The sequence below is a fragment of the Cynocephalus volans genome, chromosome X (assembly GCF_027409185.1).
Source record: "Cynocephalus volans isolate mCynVol1 chromosome X, mCynVol1.pri, whole genome shotgun sequence".
In the NCBI taxonomy this organism is placed as follows: domain Eukaryota; kingdom Metazoa; phylum Chordata; class Mammalia; order Dermoptera; family Cynocephalidae; genus Cynocephalus; species Cynocephalus volans.
The window spans coordinates 90950124-90967449 of record NC_084478.1 but is presented as its reverse complement, the minus strand read 5'-3'; the positions used below and the strand labels follow the sequence as shown (position 1 = coordinate 90967449).

General features: G+C 38.5%; 1 protein-coding gene and 1 pseudogene across 2 annotated transcripts in view; both read left to right on the top strand.

Annotated features, from left to right (window-relative positions):
- Window positions 1-17326, top strand: part of RPS6KA6 (ribosomal protein S6 kinase A6) — a 166332-nt gene that overhangs the window by 41069 nt on the left and 107937 nt on the right. For both annotated transcript variants that reach the window (XM_063083125.1, XM_063083126.1), the window contains exon 3: window positions 13634-13750. In XM_063083125.1, the coding sequence (XP_062939195.1) occupies window positions 13634-13750 (117 nt within the window). The remainder of the gene's footprint in view (window positions 1-13633; window positions 13751-17326) is intronic.
- On the top strand, window positions 11254-12632 carry LOC134366736 (elongation factor 1-alpha 1-like; annotated as a pseudogene).

The following is a 17326-nucleotide window of genomic DNA, read 5'->3' as shown; positions in this document are numbered from 1 at the left end:
TTGCATATAAGGTGTACAATGTGATACTTTGATATATGTAGTGAAATGATTACTGTAGTCAAGCTAATTAACATATCCATCATCTCACATAGTTACCCTTTTTTTCTTGTGACAAGAGCTATCTTTATGTTTTGCTTCCTTTTCTTTTTAAAATATTGAGAGTATTTGATGGAGTTTGGATGTGTTGTCCCTTTCAAAACTCATGCAGAAATTTGATCTCCAGTGTGGCAGTTTTGGAAACTGATTGAGTCATGGGGGCGGATCCCTCATGAATGGATTAATGCTCTCCCTGGGGGAGGGGGGATTAATCTGTTAGTTCCCACAAGAGCTTGTTGTTTAAAGGACCCTGGCACCTCCTCTCTCTCTCTCTCTCTTGCTTCCTCTCTCTTGCTTCTTCTCACCATGTGATCTGCTTGTACCCGCCGGCTGCTTGCCGCTTTCCACTATGAGTAGAAGCAGCCTGAGGCCCATGCCACATGCAGCTGTCCCAGAATCGTAAGCCAAATAAACCTCTTTTCCTTACAAATTACCCAGTCTCAGGTATTTCTGTTATAGCAACACAAAACGGACTAAAACAGGATTTCTTTGGCTTTCTGCTACCATAAGATCAAACAACTATTGTGCTAAGCATTAGGAATACAGAGATGAATTTGGTAATATTTGCATTCAAGATGCTTGCAGTCCAATGGGAAAGAAAGACAAGATAATAAGTTGTTAGGACATAGTAACAATATTATATGGTAACTGTTTACTGGGAAAAGTAGTCTTTCTCATCTAGTAAAATTTTCGTGTTAGGAGCTTTTTAGGATACTGCTGCTGAAAATTGAAATGTGTATCGCAGTTTTAAAGGATGGACCTGTGGGGATTTTAATAAAGAGAAAAAGGGGCATTGAACAAACATTTTCATTTGGAAGATTTTCTTAGGTTTGGTGAAACTAACTGGGGTACAGTTGTTTCCTACTCTGAACACTTTAAAAAAAACTGATGTCATTATGATCAGTGCTTGTAATGATGATCCTGAACATGCCAGGGACCTGAATTGCCTTCTTAACCATAAAAATAGTATATTGTGTTCTGGAGGGGACCGTAGACACACATCTAACAAAACCCCTTTCTCATGTGAGAAAACCGAAGTAGAGAGTGGTTTATAATTTGGCCAAGGCTGCTTAGTTTATACATGGCATTGTGAAGAGCAAAACAAAGTCTATTGACTGTTCTTCTAGTGTTCTTTCCACTGGAGAAAACTTCCAAAAAGTATGTTTTTCTTATGTTCCATGCTTTGAAGACCAGTAATATATTCCTAGTATGTCGCAAAAACTCAGTTAACCATAATATTGAGTAGTGTGTGTTTGTGTGTGTGTGTGTGTTTGTATGTATGTATGTATAGCTCTTTATTACAGAGGTCTTATTTATCGTTTGTATGTCACTAGGTCTTTTTTACCATCAAAGTATCTGATACCCTCCTGTGTCACCATTTCCTATATTGATCTTTCTTATTTCATCTGCTCCCCACCCCATTCTTGTCTATTGCGTAACATTTCTTGGCCTTCCAAAGGCTATGTTTACTGATGTTTACAATTACAATCTTCTATTTTTGTCATCTGGAACCCTCCCTCCTCCTTCCACCTCACTTTCTTCAGGTTCTGCACCATTCCAAAAGCTTGAGGGTAGCAGCAATCTGTCTTGTAATAAGCTAGTAATGCACTTATCAATCCATTTGTTTTTTTCCTAAGAGTTAATCTGTTGTTGCTTTTGGTATATAAAAATTATATTGCAATTGTATGTACAAATGCAACATACTTTAATGTAATCCCACAATGTCACATATAAATCATATGTTTGTATTTAAAATTTATTTATTTATTTATTATCTTTTTGAGAGGATTTTATTTTTTTATACTTCTGAATTTATTTTTATTTTTCTAATTTTTAATTTTTTTTCATTTTGTAAATATAACAAGGATATGCACATTTATTTGTTCAGATAACAAATTCATACACTAAATAACAGATGAATAACAAAATACTCTGTAGAAAGTAGGGCTTCAAATTTTCACAAAAACATTAAAATTTACGTATATCATTTTATGCTGTCTACAATTATTTGAAATAGCTCTCTAAAGTTTTCTAAAAGCATGCAAATATCAAATTAATTTCCTTTTTTAAAATTTTAAATTTTCAATATGCATTGTAGTTGCTTTTTGTGACACTTTACCCATTCCTCTTCCTCCCTCCCTTTCACCACTCCCCCTGCACATCATGTCTGTTCACTTGTCTTAACAAGTTCAAGGAATTATGATTGTTGTATCTTCTTCCCTCCCCACCCTTTACTTGTTTGCGTTTATTTATTTATTTATTTACTTATTTTTAGCTTGACAAATAAGTGAGAACATGTGGTATTTCTCTTTCTGTGCCTGACTTGTCTCACTTAGTATAATTTTCTCTAAGTCCATCCATGTTGTTGTGAATGGGAGTACTTCATTTTTTTAATAGCAGAGTAGTATTCCATTGTGTAGATATACCACAGTTTCCTTATCCACTCATCTGATGATGGACATCTGGGCTGGTTCCAGCTCTTGGCTATTGTAAATAGTGCTGCAGTAAACATGGGAGTAGAGGTACCCCTTCAGCATGATGATTTCCATTCCTCTGGGTATATTCCCAGCAGTGGAATAGCGAGGTCATATGTTAGATAAACCTGTAATTGTTTGAGAAACCTCCATACCATTTTCCATAAAGGCTGCACCATTTTGCAGTCCCCCAACAGTATATGAGATTTCCTTTTTCTCTGCAACCTCTCAAGCACTTACCATTTTCAGTCTTTTGGACATTAGCCATCTTAACTAGAGTGAGATGGCATATAAAAGTGGTTTTGATTTGCATTTCCCAGATGCTGAGTGATGTTGAGATTTTTCATGTTTCTGTTGGACATTCATATACCTTCCTTTGAGAAATGCCTTTTCAGCTCCTTTGCCCGTTTTTTAATTGGGTTATTTGTTTTTTTGCTATAAAGTTGTTTGAGTTCCTTGTATATTCTGGATATTAATCCTTTGTCAGAAGTATATTTTGCAAATATTTTCTCCCACTCTGTTGGTTGTCTTTTCACTCTGGTGATTGTTTCTTTTGCTTTCAGAAGCTTTTTAGTTTGATATAACCCCATTTGTTTATTTTTCCTTTAGTTGCCTGTACTTTTGGGGTCATATTCATGGAGTCTGTATGTACTCCTACTTCCTGGAGTGTTTCCCTTATGTTTTCTTTAAGGACTTTTATTATTTCAGGACTTATACTTAATCCTTGAATCCATCTTGAGTTGATTTTGGTATATGCTGAGAGGTACGGGTCTAGTTTCATTCTCCTACATATGAAATCTAGTTTTCCCAGCACCATTTGTTGAAGAGCCAGTCTCTTCCCCAGTGGGTAGACTTAGTGTGTTCATCAAAGATCAGATGGTTGTAGGTGTATGGGTTGATTTCTTGGTTCTTTATTCTATTCCACTGATCTGTGTGTCTGTTTTTATGCCAGTACCATGCTGTTTTGGTTATTATAGTTTTGTAATATAGTTTGAAGTCAGGTAGTGTTATGCCTCCAGCTTTATTGATTTTGCTCAGGATTGCTTTGGATATGTGTGGTCTGTTCTTATTCCATATATATGTCAGGATAGTTTTTTTTTTCCATTTCTGAGAAAAATGTCATTGGCATTTTGATGGGGATTGCATTGAATCTGTAGATCACTTTGGGTAATACGCACATTTTCACAATGTTAATTCTTCTTATCCAGGAGCATGGGATATCTTTCCATCTTCTTGTGTCCTCTTTAATTTCTCTCAGCAGTTGTTTGTAGTTCTCTCTGTAGAGATTTTTCACATCCTTGGTTAACTCTCTTCCTAACTATTTTATTTTTCTGGTGGCTATTGTAAATGGGCTAGGTTTCTTGATTTCTTTTTCTGCATGTTCACTGTTGGAGTATAGAAGTGCCACTGATTTTTGTGTGTTGATTTTGTATCCTGAAACTTTGCTGAAATCATTTATCAACTTCAAGAGTGGTTTTGTAGAAGGTTTAGGCTATTCAGTATATAGGATCATATCTTCTGCAAATAGTGACAGTTTGACTTCATCTTTTCCAATCTGGATGCCCTTTATTTCCTTCTCCTTTCTGATTGCTCTGGCTAGTACTTCTCACACTATGTTGAATAGGAGTGGTGAGAGTGGGCATCCTTGACTAGTTCCTGTTCTTGAGGGAAAAGCTTTCAGCTTTTCCCCATTCAGGATGATATTGGCAGTGGGCTTATCATATATGGCTTTAATTGTGTTGAGATACTTTCCAACTATACCTAACTTGTAGAGAGTCTTTATCATGAACAAATGTTGAATTTTGTCAAATTCTTTTTCATTATCTATAGAGATGATCATATGGTTTTTGTCTTTGATTTTATTGATGTGGTGTATCACATTTATTGATTTGTGTAAGTTGAACCAACTTTGCATCCCTGGGATGAATCCCACTTGATCATGGTGGATAATTTTGTGTATGTATTGCTGTATTCTGTTAGCTAGTATTTTATTGAGGAGTTTTGTATCTTTATTCATCAAGGCTATTGGCCTGTAGTTTTCTATTTTTGTTGTATCTTTATTTGGTATTGGTATCAGGGTGATGTTTGCCTCATAGAATGAGTTTGGTAGAATAGCCTCTGTTTCAGTCTTTTGGAATAGTTTGTAGAGAATTCGTAGCAGTTCCTCTTTGAAGGTTTGGTAGAACTCTGCAGTGAACCTGTCCAGTCCCCAGCTTTTCTTTGTTGGGAGACTTCTGATAACAGTTTCCATCTCTTTTGTTATTGATCTGTTCAGATTGTCTATATCTTCTTGACTCAGTTTTTGTAGTTTGTATGTGTCCAGAAATGTATCCATTTCCTCTAGATTTTCAAATTTGTTGGCATATAGTTGTTTATTCGTCTTGAATGATTCCTTGTATTTCTGAGGTACAGTTGTAATATCACCTTTTTCATTTCTAATTTTTGTTATTTGGGTCTTCTCTCTTAGTCTAGCTAAACGTTTGTCAATTTTATTTATCTTTTCAAAAAACCAACTTTTTGTTTTATTGATCTTTTGTATCATTTTTCAGGGTTCTTTTTCATTTGGTTCTGCTGTGATCTTAATTATTTCTTTCTGTCTGCTAACTTTGGGTTTGTATTCCTGTTTTTCTAGATCTTTAAGGTGAAGTGTTAAGTTGTTAATTTGCCATCTTTCCATTCTTCTGAATTAAGCATTTAATGCAATAAATTTCTCCCTTAGTACTTCTTTTGCAGTATCCCACAGGTTTTCGTATGGTGTGTTATTATTTTCATTAATTTCAAGAAATTTTTGATTTCCTGTATAATTTCTTCTTGTACTCATATGTCATTAAGTAGAATGTTGTTTAATTTCCATGTGTTTGTATAGTTTCCAGAGTTTCATTTCTTATTTGTTTCTAATTTTAATTCATTATGATCTGAAAATATACGTGGAATAATTCCAATTTTTTAAAATTTGTTGAGACTTGCTTTGTGATTTTTCATGTTGTCTATCCTGGATAATGTTCTATGAGCTGATGAGAAGAATGAATATTCTGAGTTTGTTGGATGGAACATTCTGTAGAAATCTGCCAAGTCCATTTGGTCTTAAGTGTTGTTTGGATCTTGTGTTTCTCTACTGATTTTTTGCCTAGATGATCTGTCCATTGTTGAGAATGGGGTGTTCAGGTCCCCTGCTATTATGGTGTTAGTGTCTATCTCATTCTTTTGATATAATAGTGTTAGCTTTATAAATCTGGCTGCTCTGACATTTGGCGTGTATATATTCACAATTGTTATGTCTTCTTGATGGATAGATTTTTTTATCATTATATAGTGGCCTCCTTTATCTCTTTTTATGGTTTTTGCTTTAAAGTCTGTTTTATCCGATATAAGAATAGCTACTCCAGCTCGTTTTTCATTTCTATTTGCATGGTATATCTTTTTCCATCTTTTCACTCTTAGTCTATGTGTGTCTTTACAGGTGAGGTGAGTCTCTTGAAGGCAGCACATTGTTGGGTCCATCTTTTTAATCCAGTCAGTCAGTCTGTGTTTTTTGACTGGGGAATTTAATCCCTTTACATTTAGAGTTATTATTGAAAGATGTTTATTTACTCCTACCATTGTATTGATTTTTTTTGGCTGTCTTAAGTGTCTTTTGTTCCTTTGTTTCTTGTTTTCTGTTTGTCTTTTGTATTTGTTGGTTTCTTGGAATGGTAGATAAACTATTTCTTTTTCTTTATTGTTAGTATTTTTGTTTTACTAGCAGGTTTTGTTCTTTCCTGAGTATTCATGGCAGTGATGGTTGTTTTTTCAGTATGAAACCCACTACTTCCTTGAGAATTTCTTGTAAGGCTGGTCTTATGGTAGTTATATCATGCAGTTTTTCTTTGTCTAAGAAATATACTATTTGTCCTTCATTTCAGAAGGATAGCTTTGCTGGGTAAAGTATTCTTGGCTGGCAATTTTTGTCCTTTAATATTTTGAGTATATCATCCCATTCTTTTTGGGCTTTTAGGATTTCTGATGAAAAGTCTGATGTTATTCTGATTGGGGCTCCCTTATAGGTGACTTGCTGCTTCTTTCTTGCAGCTTTTAAGATTCTCTCTTTGTCTTTGAATTTTGCCAGTTTGTCTATAATACGTCTTGGAGAGGACCTTTTTGGGATCAATATGTTTGGGGATCTTTGGGACTCCTGAATCTGAAGATCTGTGACTTTCCCTATGCCTGGGCAGTTTTCTGCTATTATTTTGTTGAATATATTTTCAACGCCATTTCTTTCTTTCTCGCCTTCCAGAATACCCATGATTTGGATATTTTAGCACTTAATGTTATCTGGTATCTCTCTTAGATTTTCTTCAATTTTTAAAATTCTTTTTTCTTTTTTCTGGTCTGTCTGTGTTAATTCAAACAGCCTGTCATGAAGGTCAGAAATTCTTTCTTCTGCTTGTTCTAGCATGCTGGTTAGACTGTCTGTTGTGTTTTTTATTTTGCTTAATGAATCCTTCAGCTCCACGAGCTCTGCTACATTCTTTTTCAGGGCATTGATTTCTTTGTATGTTTCTTCTTCTGATCCTGTATATATTTTCCTCATTTCCTTCTGATGTTGACCTAAATTTCTTTTATCTCATTTAGTTTCCTTAGAATTGTTGCTCTAAGTTCCTTGTCAGTCATTTGAAGGACTTCCTGTTCTATAGGTTGTAGAGCTTGAGAGTCATTTTTTTCTATGGTGGTGATGTACTTTCTTGATTTTTCGTATTTCTTGTATCTTTCCTTTGGTGTTGTGGAAGGGGGTATCATGGTCCACTCATTCCACCCTGATGTCTGGTCTGGATCCTGAAGGGACTGCCCATTTTGGGCAGCAGAAATGAGCCTTGGCTGGGGTCCCATGGTCCCTGCCTATTCTGGTGCAGCTGACTCAGGTTGTGTGGGCCCGGTGCCTCTCAGTCCTCTTTGTGCTGCAGGGACAAGCCTGGGGTGGGGGTACTATGGCACCTGCCTCTTCTGGTGTGGCTGAGTCAGAGCATGTGGGCCCAGTGACTCTCAGGCCTCTCTGGTAGAGCTCTTGGTCTTATAGTGCCTGCCTTTTCCGGTGTGGCTGACTTGGCGTGTGTGGGCCTGGTGACTGTCATGCTTCTCTGGATGGCAGATACTGGCGTGGACTTGGGGTCCCACGGTGCCTGCCTTTTCTGGTGCCACTGACACCGGGCATGTGGGCCTGGCAGCTCTCTGGCCTCTTTAAATAGCAGGGACTGACCTGGGTTGGAGGTCCCTCAGTGCCTCCCTTTTCCGATGTGGCTGACTCGAGGCATGTGGGCCCAGCAGCTCTCAGGCCTCTCTCTCAAATTAATTTCAAGAGAAGAAGATGAATAAACTTTTCAGAGACAAATTGATTTCTAAGTAATTCAATGAGTCTACTTAATAAAATAAATCAAGAACAGAAATTAAATAAGTTTAGCAACATAATTGCATCAAAAATCAATAATATAAATACAAAGACACTTCCAAAAGTTCATTGAAAAATGGAATTGAAAGATAATAGAAATCTTTCCCTGAAGCTTTTTGTTTTGTTTAAATTTTTCTTTTTGTTTTGTTTTTAAAAGAGCATCATAGAAAATATTTTCTTTGATCACAATAATAGAAGGAAATTTAGAAAACTCACAGTTGTGTGGAAATTAAGCAACACTCTTCTAAATAAACAGTGGGTAAAAAGAAAAACCACAGGGAAATTAGAGAGTACTTCGAGATAAAGATTAAAGTGCAATATATCAATATTTATAGGGTGCAGGGTTCATGCAGTGCTTAGAGGAAAATTTATACTTGTAAACACCTATATTAAAAATAAGAAAAATCTCAATTCAGCACTGTAAATTTCTACCTTAAGAAGATAAGAAAAGAAGAGCAAACTATGCCAAAAGCAAATAGGAAATAACAAAGATCACAATAGAAATATATGAAATAGAGAATTAAAAAACAGTAGAAAAAATCAACAAAACCTAAAGTTGATTATTTTAAAAGATCAACAAAATGTGCAAAACTGTATCTAGACCGACCAAAAAAAGGAGAAAAGTCTGAAATTACTAAAATTAGAAATAAAGTAAGGGCATTATTACATTGTCACTCTGGTTTTTTTGTGATGGTAAGATTTAGTTTCTTTCTCTTTCTCATTTACATTTTTGTTCTACCAGTGGGTTTTGTTCTTTCTCGTGTATTTGTTGTAGTGATTATTATTTTTGGGATTCCAGATGCAGTACTTCCTTGAGGACTTCTTGTAGGGATGGTCATGTGGTGGTAGACTCCTGCAGCTTTTGTTTGCCTAGCAAATACAGTATTTTCCCCTCATTTCTAAAGGACAGCCTTGCTGGGTATCATATTCTTGGCTGGCAGGTTTTTTTTTTTGTTTGTTTGTTTTTTAGTACTTTGAATATATAATCCCATTTTCTTTCCTATAGAGTTTCAGTTGAGAAGTCTGCTGTTAGTCTGACAGGGGTTCCCCTATAGTAACTTGACACTTTTCTCTTACTTCTTTTAAGATTCTTTCTTTTTCTTTGAGCTTTGCCCGTTTGGCTATAATGTGTCTTGGAGAGGATCTTTTTGGGTTGAATCTGTTTGGGGATCTTTGAGCTTCCTGAATCTGGAAATTTGTGTCTTTCCATATACCTTGGAAGTTTTCTGCTATTATTTTGTTGAATATGTTTTCAATGCCATTTCCTTCCTGGCCCCCCCCGCCCCCCCTTTCTTTGAGCCTCTGGGATCTGAAGGTCCATGTCCTCCCTGTACCTGAGAAGTTTTCTGTTATTATTTCATTGCATAGGTTTTCCATGCCTTTTCCTTTCTCCTCCCCTTCTAGAACATCCATGATTCGAATGTTTGTATACTTAAGGTTGTCTGCTAGCTCTCTTAGATTCTCTTCATTTTTTAAAATTATTTTTTCCTTTTTTTGGGTCTGCCTGGGTTATTTCAAAAAGACTATCTTCAATATCAGAAATTCTTCTTCTTGTTCTAGCCTGCTGTTTAAGCTATTGTTTCTGTTTTTATTTCATTGAGTGATTCTTTCAGTTCTATGTGTTCTACTGCACTGTGTTTTAAGGTATTAATCTCTTTGTAAATTTCCTCCTTCATATCCTGGAATTTTTTCTTGTTTCATTACGTTTTCTAACTGAGTCTTCTTGTATCTCAGTGAGTTTCCTTCAGATTGTTGCTCAGAATTCCTTTTCAGTCATTTCAAAGTTTTCCTGCTTTGTAGGGTTTGGTATTGGAGAATTACTGTATTCCTTTGGTGGTGTCATAATTTCTTGTGTTTTCATGTTTCTATTACCTTTGCACTAATGTCTGGTCACCTGGTAGAGCATTTGCTTCTCTTACTCTGGAGTGGGCTTTGAGGAGAGAGACATCCTCATCTTTTTCTGGTTTCTGCTGGTGACTCTCCTTGCATCAGTGCAATTGCATGTCTGGTAGGCTACCTGCACAGTGGCTTTGTGTGCAGCTGTTGTGGATCACTTGTTTGGAAGTGGTGTTTTTGGTAGGCTCTTGTGTTTGCCTTGGGGTGGGGGATACTGCCCTAAGATCCTTGCATAGGACCCCGAGCATGTAATCTTGCCTGCTTCCAGGTGGAGAGGCCTGTAGCCCTTGGCTTCTTGCCTATATAAGCCCCTGGGCATTCTCTCATATATATATATATATATATATATATATTTTTTTTTTTTAAATTTTTTTTTAGAATAAGTTTTATTATGTATATTTGAGGTTTACAACATGATATGGGATACATATAGATAGCAAAATGGTTACAATAGTGAAGCAGACTAACCTGTCTTATCTCACATGATTAGATTACTTTTTTTGTGACATTAGCAGCTAAAATCTACTTCCTTAACAAAAATTCCTAATACAATACAATTTTATTAACTTTTGTTCTTATGTTGTATACTAGATCCACAAAAGTCTCTTTTTCAATGAGGAAGCTCAGTCTCATAGCAGATTTATTTTTATTTTATTTAATTTTTATATGTATAAGTCACTGATTAAAAAGAATCTGCTGAAATACTATTTTGATGCATAAGAAACATCCACTGACATCCTTTTAGAGCAAATTATTCTTCATTTCTGATTGATATAGCAGTGGTTCATAATACCTAAAACTAAAATTCCTCTGCCTTGATACCCCTTTTGAGAGAGTGAATGTCTGACTACCTATGTGATATGGAAGTTATTTTAGCTGCCATGAAGGCTAGCTCATTTGTCACCATACTCTTGTCCACATTCGTCACAGGCATCATTGATAAATCAATTAGTTAAAGGGTGAATTGAGAACATTCTTGTCACCAAGACCAGAATTAATATGGTATTATGGAAAGCTACTGAGACTTCTAGACATTATGATTAACTACTCATGTGAACTTAAACTCTGTGGGTCTCAGTTTTCTTCCCTATATAGTCAGAGAGTTGGATAATGTAGCCCTTCCAGCTCTATTATTTTGTGGTATATAATACATCTGAGGTTTTTTTCATCCTCACTACTGTGCTTAACTAGGGTCTAGAATTACTACTTGAGTGTAGTCATCACAGCTGAGTGGAGTCCTGCATCAAGTAACAGTAATAACGCTCCCTGAGTGGCTTCCTTTCTTCCTGACCTGGGTGGTAGGAAATGTGGTATGTGCTGTCAGAACACAGGGGTCATGAAAACCACCACTAAATCAAAGCAAAAATGGGAAAGGAAAAGACTCATATTAACATTGTCATTGGACACATAGATTCGGACAAGTCCATTACTACTGGCCATCTGATCTACAAATGTGGCGGGATTGACAAAAAAACTATCGAAAAGTTTGCAAAGGAGGCTGCTGAGATGGGAAAGGGCTCACTCCTTCCAGTATGCCTGGGTCTTGGATAAACTGAAAGCTGAAGGTGAGCGTGGTATCACCATTGATATCTCCCTGTGGAAATTTGCGACCAGCAAGTATTATGTGACTATCATTGATGCCTCAGAACACAGAGACTTTATCAAAAACATGATTACAGGCACATCACAGGCTGACTGTGCTGTCCTGAATGTTGCTGCTGGTGTTGGTGAGTTTGAAGCTGCTATCTCCAAGAATGGGCAGACCCGTGAGCATGCTCTTCTGGCTTACACACTGGGTGTGAAACAACTGATTGTTGGTGTTAACAAAATGGATTCTACTGAGCCACCCTACAGCCAGAAGAGATATGAGGAAATCGTTAAGGAAGTCAGCACCTACATTAAGAAAACTGGCTATCAACCCCAACACAGTAGTATTTGTGCCAATTTCTGGTTGGAATGGTGACAACATGCTGGAGCCAAGTGCTAATATGCCTTAGTTCAAAGGATGGAAAGTCACCCATAAAGATGGTAATGCCAGTGTAACTATACTGTTTGAAGCTCTGGATTGCATCTTGCCACCAACTCGTCCAACTGACAAGCCCTTGCATCTGCCCCTCCAAGATGTCTACAAAATGGGTGCGATTGGTATTGTCCCTGTGGGCCAAGTAGAGACTGGTGTTCTCAAACCTGGCATGGTGGTCACCTTTGCTGCAGTCACCGTTACAACTGAAGTAAAGTCTGTTGAAATGCACCATGAAGTTTTGAGTGAAGCTCTTCCTGGAGACAGTCTGGGCTTAAATGTTAAGAACGTGTCTGTCAAAGATGTTCGTCGTGGCAATGTTGCTGGTGACAGCAAAAATGACCCACCAATGGAAGCAGCTGGCCTCACTTCTCAGATGATTATCCTGAATCATCCAGGCCAAATCAGTGCTGGTTATGCCCCTGTATTGGATTGTCACACAGCTCACATCGCTTGCAAGTTTGCTGAGCTGAAGGAAAAGATCGATCGGCGTTCTGGTAAGAAGCTGGAAGATAGCCCTAAATTCTTGAAATCTGGTGATGCTGCCATCATTGATATGGTTCCTGGCAAGCCCCTGTGTGTTGAAAGCTTCTCTGACTATGCTCCTCTGGGTTGTTTTGCTGTTGTGTCATCAAAGCAGTGGACAAGAAGGCTGCTGGAGCTGGCAAGGTCACCAAGTCTGCCCAGAAAGCTCAGAAGGCTAAATGAATATTATCCTTAATACCTGCCAACCCAGTCTTAAACAGTGGTAGAAGAATGGTCTCAGAACTGTTTATCACAATTGGCCATTTAAGTTTAATAGTAAAAGACTGGTTAATGATAACAATGCATCGTAAAACCTTCAGAAGGAAAGGAGAATGTTTTGTGGACCATTTTTTGTGTGTGTGGCAGTTTTAAGTTATTAGTTTTTAAAATCAGTACTTTTTAATGGAAACAACTTGTCACAGAATTTTGAGACCTATTAAAACAGAGTTTAATGAGAAAAATAAAATAAAAATATTAAAAAATATTCAGTAAAGATATGACCACGGTCTGGAAATATTTGTTTTGGGATCTGCAGATTTTTTTTTTCTTGTCTGTGCCAGTTTATTTTTTTTTAAAAAAGATGACCGGTAAGGGGATCTTAACCCTTGACTTGGTGTTGTCAGCACCACGCTCTCTGAAGTGAGCTAACTGGCCATCTGTATATAGGGATTCGAACCCGTGGCCTTGGTGTTATCAGCACCACACTCTCCTGAGTGAGCCACAGGCAGCCCCTATTTTTTGTTAATGTGGGTACTTGAACATTTAAATATTTAAAAGTGTATAGTGAAATACTATTTAAAAGAACTCTTGAGGTCCACTTTTTTTTTGCCATGCTCCACAGTTTACAAGGTTTGAGCTCAACTTTCTCTGCCACTACCTCGTAAGTCACACTCCAGTGAGGGTCTTGAGATCCTTAGTTATTAACATTTTTATTGCATCGCTACCTATTGGAAAGGAAGGCTGAAGTGCAGATTTCATTATACATGCTTCTATTTACAACAAATTATATAGTAGGAAGGGTGATGGTCGTGTATCTGTATATGTTTAAAAAAAAACAACATGGAAATGGGGATACTAGTAGCCATTAAAACTCTGTGATAGATTGAGGGAGTTGGGCATTATATGATTTCTGGTTCTAAATGGAGCTAATCATAAGATGTTGGACCTGGATGTGAGTATTATTTGGATTTCTTTTCACAGGATGAAGGAGTTGTTAAAGAAATTCCTATTACTCATCACGTTAAGGAAGGATATGAGAAAGCAGATCCTGCACAGTTTGAGTTGCTCAAAGTTCTTGGTCAGGGATCATTTGGAAAGGTAATGAATACTTTCCTAGACATTTGTTTCTCTTCTAAACATTTAGCAAAAAGTGTGCATGTAAATAGAAATCTGATGAGTGTGCCGTTTCTAAGCTTCTGAAAGGATTCACACAAAGGTAACTATTCAATTTAACTTTACTTATTTTATATCTGTTGTACCTTTATTCACATTTTTAATACTATTATGTCATAGTCAAGGTTTAGAATCCCTTGGGCTTACTGATTTCTCTAGGGAAAAATACAGTGTGCTCTTTATTGGCTGCCTAAATCAAGGTAGTTTGATTTTTATAAAAAATGGTATTCCTTGTTTTCCTGTTCAAATGCTGGCATGGACACAACTTGTTCTCTCCTGTTGATTTCATCTCCGTTTCTTAGCTCTATCACAGCAGTGAGAATTTATTTCTTAATTCATCTATGAATTCATGAGTTTATCTATCACTGTTAAAGCAAAGTAGAATAAGGGTGTATAAAGTAGAGCAAGGGTCAGTACTGGGTGATATATGGATTGTGTGAAAATAGGGACAAAGCAAAATTGAGGAAGATTAACTTTTACCCTCATTATTAGAGTTGTTTAATAAGTGCTTAATAACATATGGTTCTTGGAAAAGAAGTATGTAAGTCTGGTTACTGACCTCTGTACCCTTAACATCTAAGATGTAAAAATTATCACATATGCACAGAAAGTAACAGGCTTTAGGAAAACAGCAACAACCATAATTTAAGGGGAGAAAGATAAGGAGTAACTACAAATATCAGGATGGCTGAGGTTTAGTTTTGAAGTAGCAAAGTAAGGCAATTGAGCCGTGATTATTGATAGTGCTCTGGAACATCTTAAAACAAAGACATTTATCGAGCACTCAATATGCATACATCAGTTGTACAAGCAGTATTAGTGAATATAAAATAGATAATTGACTTAAAGTAGTCTGATATCTATTCAATATAGAATATACATGTGAAATATAGAGAAATATTTTCAGGACACAGAAAGGACAAACTAACATGGATTATCACTTGTCAGTGAATTGATACAGGAGATATATAAAGACAATGAGATAGGACTTAAACAGTGTACTGGAGAGAGAAAAACTAGAAGGAGCTAGTAATAGATTGGTGGTGGTGGTGGTGGGGAATGTTTATAGAACTGACCTGTAGAATAGGCATGTGTATTTGACACACCTTTATATTAAAGTTTCTAAAAAGATAATATTCTTTTAACTATTTTGTACTATATATCTATTTTATGATGTTAATTTTAGAAGAACAGAGATGAAATTATTTTATATCCCAAATGTCTTGTATAAATGCTTAAATATTTGAGTTCTGGTTAAGATGGCAGAATATATGGTCCCAGCGTCACTCTTTCCCACAAATCAACGAATTTACACCTATAAAAATGTAATATCAGCCAAGCTGGGGCCACTGGCGCTCAGGTGAAGAGGAGGAGAGACATACGGAACTCATGAAGGCGGGAGAAACCACAATGAGAGAAAGAAAAAACTACTCTCAGCATTTTGGGCCACGGCTGCTTTAATGCTGGAGCACATGGAGCAGGAGCTGGCAGAAGACGCAGCTGTGCCCTTTCGATGGAGTTATTTGGAGGCAGAAGGGGAGAAGAGGACTTTGGTGGCCCCTAGGACAGCAAGACCAATAGGGTTCCCGTGGACCCACGCAGGAGTGAGGGGCCAAAACAGCTGAAAAAGCGGTGCCATGCAGAGGCCGGTGAGTCAGTGCAAGGGACTGGTGCATGGCCCATCCCATGGGAAGTGTTTGGAGCATGGGCAGTGGGGGAGACAGGCCCACCAGGAGAACACTGGGACATGGCAAGGACAGCTGATCTGCACCCCTAAACAGCACAGGACCACTTAGAGGAGACTGGTTGGGAATGCAGAATTGCATGGGGTGCAGTTTGATGAAAAAACTCAGGCACAGATCAGAATTTCTACACAACCCAGGTGCACTGAGTATCTGGAGAGCCAGAAGTACCTATAAGGTCAGTCATTAAACCCCGAGTGTCACAAAAAGCCTTCCCTAGGAAAACAGCAGCAAAGCAGCAATTTAGCTCAACCACACAGCTCAAGTGCTGGTTCCCACAGGAAGTTCCCCCATTTTAGAATTAAGCAAAGGACAAAAATTAGTTCTGGCCCAGGCATACCACCAATGACTTGGGGCCCACCAGGGGACATGAGGCATGGAGCCAGGGGCAGGACCCCCACCCACAAACACTCATACCTCCAGAGCCTGGGGACCCACCCAGGAACCCGAGGCTTGGAGCCAGGAACTGGACCCCACTCCCACATCCAGGCACACCATGACAGCACCTCAAGGCCCCGCCCAGAGACCTGAGGCATGGAGAAGGGGACCAGACCCCTGTTCCACAACCAGACACACGGCACCAGTGCTTCAGGGCCCTGTCCAGGGGCACAGGGCATGGAGCTGGGGACCGGAGCCCCTTCCCACAACCAGGCACACTGCGCCAATGCCTCAGGGCTTGTCTGGGTACCCGAGGCATGGAGAAGAGGACTGGACCCCCTCCCACAACCAGGCACACTTTGCCAGCACCTTGGAGCTTGCCTGGGGACATGAGGCATGGAGAAGAGGACCAGACCCCCCTCCCACAACCAGGCACCCTGCACCAGTGCCTCTTGGCCTGCCCAGGGACCCGGGCCATGGAGAAGGGGACCAGACCCCCCTCCCACAACCAGGCACATTGCGCCAGTGCCTTGGGGCCTACCTGGGGACCTAGGGCATGGAGAAGGGGACCAGACCCCCCTCCCACAACCAGGCACATTGCGCCAGTGCCTCGGGGCCTACCTGGGGACCTAGGGCATGGAGAAGGGGACCAGACCCCACTCCCACAACCAGGCACATTGTGTTAGCACCTTGGGCATGGAGCCAGGGATTGGATACTCTCCACAACCAGGAACACCACCAGCACTAAGGAACATGCCAAAAATATCTCCTCCATGTGGGTGGCTCACCACAGCCACCACGATAACCATGACTGTAGTGAAGGCGGCTGATGCCGCAACCACCATGCAAATGGTCCGCTAGCCACTGGGGTGCGTTGACACAAGGGGAATCACCAGCAGAGATAAAGAAAGGAGGAGGATGTCTCTTTCCACAGAGCCCATTTCAGAGTGACAGAAGAGGCATCTGCTCTATGATAGTATTGGGGGACCTGATCATGCCTCTCAGCATTGGACAGATCATTTGGGCAGCAAATCAACAGAGTAACCATTATTCTTTCAAAGGGAGAGAAGAAATCTAGGGTGATTGGGGGGGAGGGGGGAGGGAAAGGGAGATGAGGAGGGATTGGCCAAGGGGCATAAAGAATATTTATGATTCGTAACAATATATATGCTAGTAATATTGATTTGATCAACATATATCGATGTTGAACCCCCAAAATATGTATAATCAATTTTGATTCAATAATAATTAAAAAATAAAATAAAATAAAAAACCTAATAAATAAATAAGTAAATGCTTAAATATTTGACTTGAATAAAATCTCACCAGGCAAACATTTAAAGCCATTAAAACTAGTTGTCAGTTGATATATGTATTTATT